Source organism: Meleagris gallopavo, chromosome 1, assembly GCF_905368555.1.
Source record: "Meleagris gallopavo chromosome 1, MGAL_WU_HG_1.1, whole genome shotgun sequence".
Lineage (NCBI taxonomy): Eukaryota > Metazoa > Chordata > Aves > Galliformes > Phasianidae > Meleagris > Meleagris gallopavo.
This window is the reverse complement of record NC_139404.1, coordinates 89930200-89945535: the sequence shown is the minus strand read 5'-3', so window position 1 is coordinate 89945535 and position 15336 is coordinate 89930200. Positions and strand designations below refer to the sequence as shown.

The following is a 15336-nucleotide window of genomic DNA, read 5'->3' as shown; positions in this document are numbered from 1 at the left end:
TCATTGACTCAGAATTTGAGATGCCATTAGAAGGCAAAAATCGTTTTAGCACTTCTGCAAAATGGTAAATTAAAAAGTATTATGGCAAGTCTAGGCTACCATGTAATTTCAATTTTGTGCATACTTTAAGACTGAGTCTTGGCAGTAGGCCTAATGTAAGAAACCCCATATGCTTAGCACAACAAAAAGCAACATTTTGCTACGTACCAAGTTGCTGAGCTGTAACATAAATGCCAGTCAGAAGAACACCAAACAATGCAACTCCTATGAAAAAGAGTAACCTTCAGCCCAGAACATACAAGCATCCAAGAGCGTGTGCCTACACGATAGCGTGCACGCAGCCTGACTTGTTCCAAGCCTCAAAATCCCATAATCCAAAAAACCAAACTTTACTCTTTTCCCTGAGTGGGAGTTTGTTTAACGCACTTGCTTCAGACATCTGACTAATAAAAGAGTTCCAAAGCATTATTTTTTTCAATGAAATTCTTACGTATTCAATAGGCTTGAGGGATTTGACTGCAGCAGTTGGGCAGCCACAGGAAGGGAGATCAATGTAGAGGCCTTCTTCCAGCACACAATGATTGTCATCAATTTCCCCTTGGTAATACAGGAGCCAACTGCGAGAATAAAGTAGCAAAAAAGATTAGCAGCTCAAGTTGCTTATTAATAGTAAGGTTTTTCAAGAGTTAGTATTTACTAAGGAAGCAAGGGATAAAAAAAAAAATCTGTTTGTTCTTGTTAAGCTTGTCTTTTTATAAAGCTAAAGTGACTTGAATGGCTATGTGACAAAGCAACCAAAATATAAAAACCAAATCATGTGGTATAGAAATTTCAGTCCTGGAATCAATAGACACTAATGGAAGGCAGATACCTCTCCTGCACAGAACTCTTAAAATCTGGAATAAATTCTAATGAGAGTTAAAAAAAGAAAAAAAAGTCACAGTAACTGTGAGCTTCCCTTCCCACAGGCAAAACAAAAGGCATGCTACCCAAATCAACAGCAGGGCAACGCTTACTGAGCTACATTGCAAGACAAAAAGTCTAAGATGTGATGGAATATGATCAGTGTGTTATGTTGATGATCTGAAATTTAGTAGCATTAGGAAAAAAAAAAATTAATTACTTAAAATGGTGGCATGTAAAACAACACTTACCAACCCCGAAGAACCTTAAAAGAACATGGTATGAATGATGTGAAATCAGAAACTTCTGCTGTGAAATCTATACATGCTCCTTGGAAATGTGTATTACTGAAAGCTTTGAGCTACAAGAACAAAACAAAACAAAGCCAATGACTAGAAGGGAAACAAACTCATTGCCATTAATGTTAGCAGAGATAGTTGTGCTCTAAGAGACATACCCATTCAATTCACAAAGATACAATATATAGAATGAATTCTCAGTTAAGGAGTCTTTTACATCTCTATAGCTGCTTTCTTTTTTAGAAAGATTGTGTGTTTTATCATCTTTGGACCCTGTCTAGGAAGTTGATGTTAATATCACTGTTACAGTCGTGTTAATGTAGTGGTAACAAGTGCAAGTTCAAATGCAGCAGAAGAGGGCCCAGAGAACAGAGAAGGCTAGGACTGAAGAATATTATTTTCTACCTGAAATACTCCTGAACTGTGGCAAACTTTTGGTATAGCTCAGTAATCCAGGTTTCAAAACTGGAGGAGAACGCATTAGCTAAATGATACAAGGCTACTGTTAAAAAAATGCCTTGAAATATTCTGTTCCCTGAGTGACTGCCAGTAGTTTTTTGTTCAAAAGGGGAACTTCTGGGGGGCAAGCTGGTGCAGTTTGGTAGATGTAGCACAGCTATGTTAACTTCTTTTAAAGTTCAGCTGAGATGGTTTTGCATGTCATGGCGAAGAACTTCAAGATACATTTAACTATATTCCAGCAATAAGATGTGTTAAATTCACTCTGAAAAGTAACAAGGTAGAAAGCATTGCAGTTAAAAAGAAAGAAAGGAGAAAAAAAGAAGTGAGAAAAAAAACCCCAGTAGTATGATATAGCCTATGACTTATAGTGAAGTCACTTAGAATTCTGTGCTCATAGGCTGGTATGGTATAATGGAGATGATTTTCACTTTAAAGCCCGAAAGAGAGGCTGGATAAGAATCCAAAATTTTACTTTATCAAAAGAACAGCTCATATTTTGTAACGGAAGAAAAACACTATGGCTGTTGCAAGCAGGACTTCCCCATCATGTCCCAAGTTGGCCTAGCTTCCTGCCAAAGAAAAGAAATCAAATGCTCTTGCCAGTACAGAGAGAGCAGGCCAAACATAAGCATTAGCAAATGATTTTATGGAAAAACTCATACTGCATTTTTAAAAGAAATGAATGTGTTTCCTGTTGGAAAGAACAAGAAAAGCTTAACCTGGCCTTTGAGAAAACACATCAGCTAAAATATGAAGGATAAGGTGTAATTAATTTTTCTGTAAATATAATTGCAATGCTATGTTCCAGAGCATCTATTTAAGCTGTAATTATGTACTCTTTTCTATGCACTTAAAAAAACTTTATAAAAGTATATACACAATCTTTCTTTCATAGGCCATATGCTATGCAACACTTTCAAAAAAGGGTCTGTAACTCACTTTTATATGGAATATGTCTAAGAGTGAATGATGGTCTTCATCTCATGAAAGCTAGGATGAAGTATCAATTCATCAATGAAAAAAAACCTGTATTTGTTATTACTCTTAAACATCAGCTAATGACGCTTTATTGGGTTTTGACATTACTTTATCAGGTTTCACTTCCTATAAAATCAACAGACAGAATAATGAAAATACACACAAGTTATCACAGCAGTTCTCTCTGCTATCTAAATTATCTGTGCAAGCCAACTGCTAATGAAAAAGGCTCTGTTCTTGCTGGGCAAAACAAAGTTTCCTTTTAATAAAAAAATGAATCACTTAGAAGTGGCCATTTCAGTCATTCTTGCACCATGTGTACTCTGTTAGTGATCCTGGCAGAAGTAGAAGATCAAGGCAGTTACTGAAAAGATTAAAGAAACTTTAGTTGTTTTTCTGAAGAGCAACTAAAAAAATGGAAAAAGACACTCTCCTAGACAGCAAACACAGTACGCTTTGCTCAGATCTACGCTTATTAATGGTGAGAGAATGGATACAGAATCATTCAAAATAACTGGTGTGTGGCTTATAGAAGACAATACTTAAGGACTTGCCAATTCATACACACCATGCATTTTCCAAACTACAAGACTGTCGCACATATGGAAACATTTCTTTACCTTGAATGGAAAAATGTTCATATTTAACTGAAACCTACCCTTTACTCATCCTAAGTGATTAAATATTTCCGTACAAAAACTTACTGAAAATATTTTCCTTCCTAAAAGGACTGTAATGATACAAGTTACATTCTTCTTTCTTTTAAGATGGAATCCTATAATAACCAGGACTGTGAGAAGTCAGGATAATATTTTTTAAAAACAAAACTAAGAATTTTATTAGACAACAGAACAGGCAAAACAGTCTCATATAGATCAGTAATTTCAGGTATGTGTGTGTATATGGGCTGCTCTGAAGCAATGCCTCCTATTTTACTATGTTGGCCCACAATGTCAGAGGCAAATGTTGGTGGTGTGTTTCAGTAATGGGAACAAGCCACGTTCCAGAAAGTCATGCAGATTTCTACAAGCGTGGCATGCAGGCTCCTGTGAACTCCTGGTGAAAATGCACAGCTAATGGTGGTGACCATGCTGAAAAGACAGTGTTTTGTAGCTGAGAATTGATCTATCAAACAGTGTTATTGTGCTCTTTGTATCTGTTGTAGAAAATAAATAGGAGGCATTACTTTCGGAGTATCCTACATCATACACACAGATTTTTTTAATTGTTTCATATATCACTGCAAAATTAAAAAGACTAAACAAAATGTATTGAAATTTCAAAGGTTTGCATTGATCTTAAGGATCTGGAAAAACAAACTATAACACTGAAATAATTTTTCTGGGAGGGAAATGCTGAAAAAGTAGAAGAGCTGAAGAAGGACAAATATATTACACTCATTTTCAGTTGTCTGGATCCCATCAGATTCATCAGAGCCAGTTATTTTACCTAGTATTGTTTACCAAGGCCTTAGAGTGAATGAACTTGCAAATCTTTGGCCTCCAACTGCCATATGAGTAGGTCTGGCAGGAAATCAGTGTTTAAGGCTAAAATAATACACCGATTATATCTTCAGAGAAGAAACATTTCCTGCAGTCCTGGGGTAATCAAAAAATTGTTGAACAAGAGAACACAGAAAAAGAAGGGTGTGGTCAACCTGCTAAGTAACACAATGTATGCATTTCCCACACACTTATGGCTATGATAGCCACTCAAGGAAGAAAGAGTAAAATTATGTCCAGATGACAAAATACTTAAGTTTTCTGAAACATAGCCATTGAGCTCTAGATTCTCTTTCTTTTGGAAAATATCAAGTTTTCCAAAATACAGTTTTCCAAATTTGCTTGCTTAGAAGCTTGTAACAGAGAAAGCAATATAACCACTCAGATCACCACCCATGCTAGCAGCCCACTGCAGGACAGAAAAGGATAAATAAAATCACAAATGCCAGAAATGAGGAGAGCCTTGCTGGGGCAGAACCTTGTGGGAGATAAGAGACTATGGGTGGTGATAAGCACAAACATTTAGAGCAGTTCTTAAATCGTACCAAAGGTATGCTAATGGAATTAAGATAAAGACCAGAAGTGCAAATCCTCAAAATTACTGCTTCTTAAAACTAAAGTCAATTATCAGCAAGGTAGATGTAACTGTTTGAATGTGTCACAGAAGAAATACATCTTGGATTTGTTGTAATCACGAAATTCCAGCTTTCCTTTCAATAGACCTAAAAGTTTGAAGCGTGCAGTTCAATTTTCTGCAGTTTATACTTCATTATTCTTCATCTCATACATAAGGCAACATAGCAACAAACCAGATAGAATGCAAAATAATGGAAAGAACACATGCCGCAAAGAACGCATGCCGCAAAGAGAAGGACAAATATATGTGATATCAAGTTTCCGAGGGGGGGGCAGAGGGGGAAAAGGAAAGAATAGGAAACTACTTGGCCAGAAAGATCCAAATTTACCCAAGTCTACTGTACTGCTTGCATTTTTTAGGGACAGAATACTAAAAGGTGTGAACTAGAATAAAGCTAAGAGCAGAACATTGGCAAACATAGCCTTTACACATCTACCAGCTTCCTCAAGTTATTCTTTAATGTACAATAGATGACAATACTGAGATATTCATCTGAAGAAATGAAGCGAGAAATTCAGCATTACCTCTGATTAATTATTAAATGTGGTTTAGTACTAGAGACTGTTATACAATGTCAACATACCAAATGTGGAGGCTCATTCGTTCCAAGTGGTTCCTGCAATAATAAATATATATACAAGCATATGAATAAATGAATAATATAATAAATAATAATAATGAAATGAATTACAATTAGTTTCCAAGAAGGCATGTCAAGTTCCTGAAATTTGCAAACTACAAGAGCATTCAAGAGCAGAGATGCACATAGTTCCCATGTTCTTGGCAAAATTCTCTTTTTGCAACCTCTGCAATCAGATGCTTATAAACTCATTATAGGTGCCTGGTTGTTCAGTCCTTTTCTCCACAGAAATTGCATCTTTAGTTCATGTAACTAATTAATTACTTCATATAACATGGAGCAGAATTAATGTAAATCTATTTGGATTTAAGTATATTTCTTGAAAAAATACAAAATTCAGAGCAATATTGGGACAGTTGTTTCTTCAAAATATGCTCTTCAAAATAAGGCTCAAGGTTTGTACCTTTCCAGTTTTCAGTGCAATAATATCATTTATTATATACTTATTACTGAGAATTTCCTTTGTTTTCCATTAGGATGATAATCTATTTGGTCAAGTTACTATCTTGGATTTAAAAATGGATTAAAACTATTTTCTGTTTTTATTCACCATATGCCTTACAAATATTTCAGTATGAAAATATAAAAAAAAACAAAACCCACAGCCACATAATATGGGCTAGAAAACTGATACACAAATGCTCGAGAATTTATCAATCAGGCAAAAGCAGTCTTTCCAGGCCAGGTTATTGTTGCATGAATGCAGCCTGACAAAGGGAAGTTCTTACTAAGTTTCCCCATCAATTTTATCATTAAAGAAAGAGAGATCCAAAGTGTCTATTTCAGAAAGACAAGGTTCAGTCTCTATCCTGTACAGAGTTATGGTATGTCATCTACAAGAGACTTTAACTTGTTTCAAATAAAGCAGACAAATTGATAATAAAATTATTATAGAACTACATATTATAAAACTATCGTAGACTTTGAACTCAGAAGTCTGCTTTCTTTTAAGTTTTTCCCTTATCAATCTCTAGTAACTCACCAACTTAATAGGTCGAATCGACATAATGATTTTACTGGATCCTCCCCAGTCAAAGAAACACTTATATTTTCCTTTCTCCAATACATACTGTTCTCCACAGAAATGTTTCTGCTGATAAGCAACCCACCTGAAGTATGGCAGAAAAATAAAGAGAAAACAACTTTTTCACGGACAGTTTGACAAAAATATCAACAATTTTCTTTGGAGTTTTTCTTGACAAGTTCATCTGACAGTGAAACGTCAAATTTGATTTGAGGCATTTAAGTGTCACATGCTTGATTTACTGTTTTTACTTTACCAACACTACTTGGACACTTTGCTTAGAAGCCAAGAGGAAAGATATTGGATTGATTATTTCTTGAATCTCTTTCAGGTCAATCTTAACTTGTTCACCATCACCCCAAGACAGAACTTTCTTCCAACTTTTCCAGTTGGAATTAAGAAAAATTGTATAAGAAGAAAGAGAAATAAATGAAGAAGTCTTGACAGGAAAAGCAAAAAATTTTCCACGGTTGCCTGTTTGAACTTCTCATGCTTTGCTAATCCTGCTGTAATCTAAGAAGAAAATTATCAATGGTGTATCTAGCCCTAAGCATGCTTTGTCAGCCACCTAAGTTGGCAGAAGCTAGTTAGGGAGATGCTACTAACCTGGTCACTTGCCTTGGTCCATTCTTTTATTAGTCCACTGGAATCAAGGACTGTTCTTCTAGAACTATTAGGGATATTAAAGGACATCTCCTTTTGCAGTCCATTTAGCATCTTGTACATTTAGCACCATTTAATTACGTCTTAGATTACTTTCCCCTGTGTGTATTACTATGTATTTTTTATAACTGCCATCTTTTCGGCTGCTCAATTTTATGAGGACCAACTGGAGATTCTCATAATTAACATGGCTTATTTAACATGCCATAAAGAAGTTGGTATCATCTGTAGATATGGAGTACTGTTTGCTCCCAGATTACTAAGTCTTCCTGAATAAAAATACTAATTATATTGATTGAATAAAAGCAGATTTATCATCAATGCCTGAGAAACTGACGATTCTTCTCTATTAAGACTCTTCACTTCCTACACAAGCCAGCTTTCAGTTCCTAACAGAACTTTTCTTCCAATTCCATGCAGCCTTATTTCTTCAATAAACTATGCATCACTCTGTCAAAGGCTTTTACTATTATTATTTTTATAGTACTGTGTCCACAGGACTGTCTTTAATTCATGTGCATACCAACTATCTCACAGAATACCAGAGATTTAGTGAGGCAGCAATTCCATTCACAGAAGCCATAGTGACCTAGTCACTAAGTTCACTCCTTCCCTTCAGACTGTGATTAACCATGCATTTCATGATCTTATAGATTTTGCCATTTTACTGTAGACAGAAGGCAGATCCATTAATGTATAGGTCCCAGGGAACGCCTTTTAAGCCATTTTTTGAGATGAAGTTATGTTGGCAATACATCAGACCTGTACACAATGGGCTGTTTCCAACCATGAGGTATGCACGCTGGCCAGTAGTTGGTAGGCTTGCAACACTGCTCAGTTTATCTTTCATCCCAACCTCTGTGGTTTGCTATATCAGAGCTGTCATTTGATGCCAAGTATTCCAGTTCCCTCAGTACTAGTTTTTATGCTTCTGGCATTGGTGTAGAAGCACTTGTAAGTTCTGTCCTTGCTTCATCACTTAAAACTGCATATGCCTGCCAACTTATTTACCTTCCTTATTTATTGCAGTTTTACTGTTTACTTTCCTCCTGGACTTCACATAAGCATATGGAACATCAATGAAGTCCATCGCGTGGATTTAATCAGTTTGGACCATGTACTCTTCAACAGCTTTTGCTTTAGCCCCTAGCTTTTAGTTTAAATCTTTCTCTAAAGAGGGTTTCAATTTTCAGTGTCCACGGCCGGACTTTATTACGATTAAGGCACAGCACATCCTTTCTGTATAGGCTCCATTTGTCCCTACAAGGTATTCCGGTTCTTAACATACCTAAAATCTCACTTCTGAACCACAACACTCTACATTACTACCAAAGCTCCTGTATTATGAAACTACAGTCTATGTGATTTCTGGAGGGACCTGACAAATATTCTGTACTAACTAGAGCGCACAGATCCAAATCAAGGTGTAGGCATGAGTTCTAGAGAAAGCATTAAGATATTTTTTTCATTTATCAAGGAAACAGAAATAAACAGTGTTGTCCTCCAACCATTTACCACTAGTTCCATGTAAAGTACCTCCTGTCCAAATACTATCTGAAAACAGCTGGATAAAAAAGTACATAATACTTCCACTCATGTATTTCACTAGACTTACACTCCACTTTTCACAAGAATCGACCCTGTTTCTGGGCCAAATCCAGTCTGTTCCAAATCAGGAATTTCTTCATTGATGATGTCCAGTGCTTTCCCGTCTTCATCATCGGATTGAAAAAGTGCCACTGACGACTCTATGAAATCCTAAGAGGCAGCATATGAGTTAGAGGATACGATGCCACAGCTCAGTGCTACTTCACTACATAAAACATTTTGTCCAAGAGCTGCACACTGAAGGACAGTCCTTTATAAAACAATGAAAAGGCTTAGGTCCCTTGTGAATATCTTTAAGGGAGACTCTGGCATTGAAGAACCTAGCTGGATGCCTGTCAATCTTCCATGTTCTTCATTTGTTTCCTCCATAGAGAGGAAAAACCTGCTGCCTCTTGAGTACCACCCTTCTCTTTATGAGAAAGACAGAGTGCAAAACTGCCTGCTTGTGAATGAGAATGGTGAGAGTGAGCATTTATCTTTCAACAGCTTCACAAACGACTACTCCAAGCACTGCCATGACTACAGACTTTCAAATCAAGTTTTCCTACCTTTTCCCTTCCCAGGGATAAGGCAATAATCAAGGGTAAAGAGTAAAAGGAAGACCTGGGCAGTCGTAGATCATTTTTTCAGCAAAAAGGGTTTGTAGCTTTTGGAGATGTGTACTGTCTGACTGAACACACGCTACAGCAATAAAACAAATCTCAGACTGTACTGTTGTATCCTGCCTTATATAGCTCTGTGACATTGCTTTGCTTAGCCAGATTACTTGGACGACTTTTAATTAAAATTGAGCTTCAAATATCCAACCTTTTAAATACTTAGCAATTTTAAGAACACAATTCAGTCACTGTTTGGAAACATGGAAAACAACAAACCATTCACTTTCCTTCTTTAAACTTTTATCCAAAGCATAAACTCAATTCAATTTCAGTGTTTCTGAAATATTCTGAATGTTGTAATGAGTCACAAATTAGAACGTTTTGCAAACTGTTAAGCAAAAACAGTAGCCAACAGATTCACAAATATACGAAGACATCAGACAGGAATTATTACATTAAATACTTTTTAATGTAGCAATTAAGCTACAGTCCTCAGATCACTATGCTGAAGGCTACACTGAGAAAACTAGCCTTACAAGAATCAAAAAAAGCACTTAAAAATTAAGGCCAGACCAAGCACGCAGTCAGATGGAAGAGGCTCTTTAAAGACCATCCTTGTACACAGGATTCAGTCATAATCAAAACCAATTTTAGAACATTCAATGTGTGAAGCTCTACATTGTTTACAGGATATTAAAAAGTGATGCAGCAAATTCTGTAGTAAAACTGGCTTTCCTACTATCTTGACCATCTATTTCTTCCACTTATTGAAGAAGTTGCAACTACTTCAAGTATGCACTAGAAATTCAAGTACAACGTCTGATAAAATAATCAACTGCAGTTTCAGACTACTACATAGAAAAAAGAAAAAATATTAGTGCAGTTTTAGTGACAATGAGAAACAGCTAACTTAACAGCCCCAAAGCAAGAATTTTTTATGAGTTCCTGAAAAGCCACTGAGTTCAAATCTGCACTTAATTTCTTTAAATTTTAAATACTGAAAATATATCCAAAATTTTAATTCAAAACATGTTTTAAATACAGTCATGACTTTTTCCTTAGAATTTTCACTGCAGTTTCTTGTATAGTAAACAATATGAAATACTTAAAAATGAACTTTGAAGACAAGGCCAATTTTAAATCTGAAAACATCAGTGGGAAAGTACTCTGCTGCACTATAAGAGATTCAGAAATTGGTCTTTCCCTGATCATGACAAACACGAACAATCTCCAGCTTCACAGATTCTTCTCATTTGACTGCAGAAAACAGCAAACATGACCAGTCCCCCAAATCAGCACAAAGTACAAGCTGCTGCCCTCCCGCAGGAGGGAGGCAGCATTTGACTCTTGTGAGTCCAACGTAGCTGCTGATAACAGAGCTGCCAACATGCTGGAAAATAAAACTCTACATGACCTTTCTCTCTTTCGAAATACTCTCTGAATCCGTACATGAGAGCCTGTAGCAGTTTGTAGCAGAAATATTTCAGATGGACAAAACCTGAAATATCTTGCAGCATACTACATGCATGCGTGTCTTTAACAGTGAATGAAGTGGGGTTACATTCACAATCTCTGCTTTGTGAGTGATGAAGAAAACTTTCTGATTTCTCAGGAGATAAAACTCATGCCTCAGCTCCACTGCAATAGCTGTTGTGTGTGAAGAAACATGGCTTGAATATTCCTGGTGCTAATAAGCTCTCAGTGAACCCACCATGGTGAGCATAGTGGCAGTGAAACACTTGAAGAGCTTTGCACAGCCACATTTGACATTCGGCACTGACACAGGCTAATGAGGCATACTGCACTCAGTCCAGTTCTACAGAGTCACTTACGTGCTCCTGCTCCATGCTTCCTGCTCAGAGATGTTTGATCGGACTCTGCCTGGAGCTGACTCAGGTAAGCAGGGCTTATTAGCTTGGGATTGTGCTGTGCAAGCCAGGCTAAATTGTTTTCAGGCTTGGGCTGGCCTTAAAATGTCAACAATGTCAAGGTCATCTGGTGTCATGTCTGAGTTAAAATATTATGCAGGGACCAGTACAGCTAGAAGTGGCACTGGTGAGTATCTGAAGGAGCAGGGGTCAGTCTCCCCTTCTCCCTGTACAAGCTGACCATAAATAACTCAATAAGCTACATTTCACCAATTCCTTCATCTTCTGCAGAAACTCTTGAATCCACCTGACTAAAAAAGAATTTTCAGGGAAGAGGAATAAAGAATTTGGTATCTGGGAATAATCCTATTTAGTCTGAGACTATTACAGCCATTACTGTATTCTTCCTCACAGCATTGGTGACATGATGGCAACAAGCTGGTATGCTCCCTATTTAGCAAGGGCCTCCCCCTTTAGCAAGGGGTTTGATGCACAGACAGCTGGTTTTGCATTTTTGCCCTAGTCCTATTGAAAACAAGAGTTTGGCACTAAAATGTTTTTAAGCTTCTGACCTTAAATCACATAGAAAGTCACAAAGGGAGCATATGGCATGCCTTAACACTGACCTACGTATTGTGCATCAGAGCGTGGCAGTCAATCTGTTAGTCAAGCCTAACAAAACGCCACTGCCATCAGTCATTTTATTGATTCCAGACACAAACTAGCTTATCTCTTTACATTATGAGGAAAAGTTTTAATAGCAGAAGTATACATTGATATACATTTACATATCAATTTGAATAATATATGTTGATAGTTGAATATGAATGACACATTTTAAAAATGCTAAGGACTTGAGTATCTTGCCTACTGTAGGCCTGAATCAAATTAAAATCACACAATTACTGAAAATTCTGAGATGGAAAGAACCTACGATGATCATCAATTCCAACTTTTGGGCCCACACAGGATCACCAAAAATTCAAACCCTATGCCTGACAGCAGTGTCCAAACACCCCCTGAACTCTGATACTTGGGGCCATGCCCACTGCTCTGGGCAGCCCGCTCCATGCCCACCATCCTCTGGTGCAGCACCCGTCCTTAACCCCCAGCTGTCCCTTCCCTGACACAGCTCCATGCTTTTCCCTCAGGCCCTGTCACTGTCAGGAGAGCAGAGCTCAGCGTTGCCCCTCTGCTCCCCTCGTGAGGGGCTGCAGCTGCCATGAGGCTTCCCCTCAGCTCCTCTGATCTGGGCAACCCAGGGGACCTCCACTACTCCTATTATGCCATGCTCTCCAGATTGTTGAACAACTTTTTAGCCCTCTTTTGGATCCTACTAACAGTTTTTTGTCCTTCTTACATTGTGGCAGCCAAACCCGCACCCAGAGATCCGAAGTCTTCCTTTGCCAGATGCAGAATTTGGCAGTTCCTCTTGTTAAAACTACATACTACATACGATTGTGGCACATACAGTTGCATATACATGCATAAACACAGAACATGCTAAACATGTGCACAATTTTAAATCAGTACATATGCGATTTGCTCAACAGAAGATTTAAAAATATTAATTTAAGTTACTCAAATATATTATACATAGCTTGAAATGTAAGAAAAACTAAGATCAGTCATTAGCTGAATAGGATTACGCCCATTCAAAGCAGTTAGAAGTAAATTCCTGCCAAATTTGAAAAATAAATTATTCAGAGGAGAACATTTTTCTTGAATTCATTGACTTCTTAGAATTAATTGAATTTCATAAAAATTAATCCTGCATTTGTGAATTTAAGCACAGCTGCTTTTGGCCCCCACTAACTCCACCCCCACTTCTGCTGCAAAATAATAATGAATGTTGAGGCAGTGACATTACTTTAAATGCCTGTCCTCAATCTTCACAAAACTCATGGTTCAGGAACATCACATCACACCAGAAAGACTGGATAATCTCAGAGTGAACAATCCAGTTCTCAAAAGAAGCAACTCTTTGCAGCTGCATTTAAAGAGCAAGAGCTCTCACGGACCCAGAGTTTTTAGTATGTCATTGTTGCCCCACTCGACATATTTTGGCAGAAGAGATCTTACCACCATGATTATTCATATTGCCAAAATTTTCTGGCACAAAAATTACAGAGACAGAAGGTAACACTGTTTTAAGGCTTTCAACAGCTGCTGTGTTGAACAATCATTTTTTGGTATTAATAAACAACTACACTGTACACTTAATGATGTTAAACTTTAAAAAAAAAAACTGCTTTAAGAAAAGCATCCAAGACATTTGAATGGCTTGAAGTGCAGAATCGTAGGGATTGGAAGGGACCTCCAGAGATCATCAAGACCAACCTCCCTGCCCAAGCAGATTCCCTACACCAGGTCACACAAGTAGGTGTTCAGGCGGGTCTTGAATATCTCCCGAGAAGGAGACTCCACAACCTCTGGGCAGCCTGTTCCAGTGCTCCGTCACCCTCACCATAAAGAAGCTCTTGTGCACATTTGTGCGGAACTTCCTATGCTTCAGTTTCTGGCCATTTCCCCTTGTCTTGTCTCCACACACTGCTGAAAAGGAGTCTGGCCTCGCACTCTGCCCCCTACACCTTGGAAAAATCTTGCAGTAGATTGTAGTGGATTCCTTGCATGAGCTTTAAAAGGACTACTAGAAGTTGCTTCTGCTATACAATGTATACAGTCTAAATTTCAGCAACTGGGATAAGACTGACAGTAAAGTTGGGCATGACTTGGAATGACCAAACACACAACAGCTGTATCGTAAATGAAAAATAACCTCCCTCTTTATGTATAGAACTGTGTATAATTTGTGTGAAATTCACAAAAGTACTTACAGCCTGAAGGAATCGGAAAGACAGGAGAACACTGCCAGTTCCTCCCCATGTGTGTGTGTCCTCATAATCTCCCTCCTCGAGCAAGTACTGATGGCCTTTGTAACGTTCTTTGTCATAGGCAACCCATCTAAAACAATCACACAACAAAAGAAAGAGAAATAACTAAAAGTCTTGATTAAAATGAGGCATTTTCACACCATTTTTGTAAGTTTGAAAAAATGCTTCCCCTTCCTTATTTCTTTCTTGCAAACATTTATTTTATTAAAATGCCCTTTTATGTATTTAGAACTGCTGTACAAATTTCGTTGGCAATAAAATTTGTCAGGCAGGGATAGCTTTTCACAGTACCATTTGGTTTACATTAATTCATCTGTTTAAGTTACCACAATATTAAAAATAAATATCACTGCACCAGGCAGAGGATGACTCTTAATAATTTGAGGCTTCCAAGACAGTTAATACATAGAGTATTTGAATAGATTATTTGTGTATTCACAATTAAGTTTTTTTTGAATGTAATGCTTGTGAGATTCGGATGACAGCCTGTGTATTAAATACATTTTATTATATCTTTACATTTACATTATGTTACATCTTTACACATATATTAACATTGAAACCCCTTAAGAAAAAAAATGAAGCTTCTGAAAACTATTTTATTGATAGAAGCAACTGTGGCAGAAGCAACCATCTTTTATGCTTCCAAACAGCCTTAAATTGTTGGGACTTAAGAGAGGCTAAAGTAAGAACGTGTGGTTCAGTAGCTTTCTAGAACAGCTGGAGCTGTCCATCTCTTGAGAGGTTCACCTAAGCATCTGGCCCTTTTCATGAGAGCGTGAGAGAGCGAGAGGAAGCGAGAAGAAAGGCAAAAGATAATCAATCCAAGACCTCAAAGGAGAAAATAAGGGTGAATTCTCAATTTTAAACAATATCCAGCAGGTGACAAAACCATAAACAGAATAAGACAGTTTATAGATTTCAGGGGCATTTAAATGTCAAAGTGAAGATAGACCAGAACCACACATCAATCTAAATTAAAGCTTTATGCATATGCTGTCACTAAGGAACTAAGTGACCCAGTTTGCTGGCAAGAAATGGTCAACACTGACTTCAAATACCTCTCAAACAGGTCTATCTTCCTGTATTTTCTTAAATAGATAAGATGTATTGAAAAGTAGTTTTACCCAAGGCTGGTAACTGATAAATGTAAATTTCTTTCTTCTCCAAACATTTTACCAGTGAAATAAATTCTAGTCATGTCTTAATTGGCATTTCTGAGCATTTAGTTATGCTAAATTTATTTGAAAGATTCACTT

The 15336-nt window shown here is 37.3% G+C and overlaps 1 protein-coding gene across 3 annotated transcripts in view; it reads right to left on the bottom strand.

Moving 5' to 3' along the window:
* CRYBG3 (crystallin beta-gamma domain containing 3) overlaps positions 1-15336 on the bottom strand; it is a 91490-nt gene that overhangs the window by 17546 nt on the left and 58608 nt on the right. For 2 of the 3 annotated variants that reach the window (XM_085240024.1, XM_085240030.1), the window contains exons 12-17: positions 14021-14147; positions 8724-8866; positions 6404-6530; positions 5365-5397; positions 1155-1264; positions 491-617 (exon numbers count right to left, since the gene is read on the bottom strand). In XM_085240024.1, coding sequence (XP_085096150.1) covers positions 491-617; positions 1155-1264; positions 5365-5397; positions 6404-6530; positions 8724-8866; positions 14021-14147 — 667 coding nt within the window. The remainder of the gene's footprint in view (positions 1-490; positions 618-1154; positions 1265-5364; positions 5398-6403; positions 6531-8723; positions 8867-14020; positions 14148-15336) is intronic. The other variant, XM_085240038.1, reaches the window with a different exon arrangement.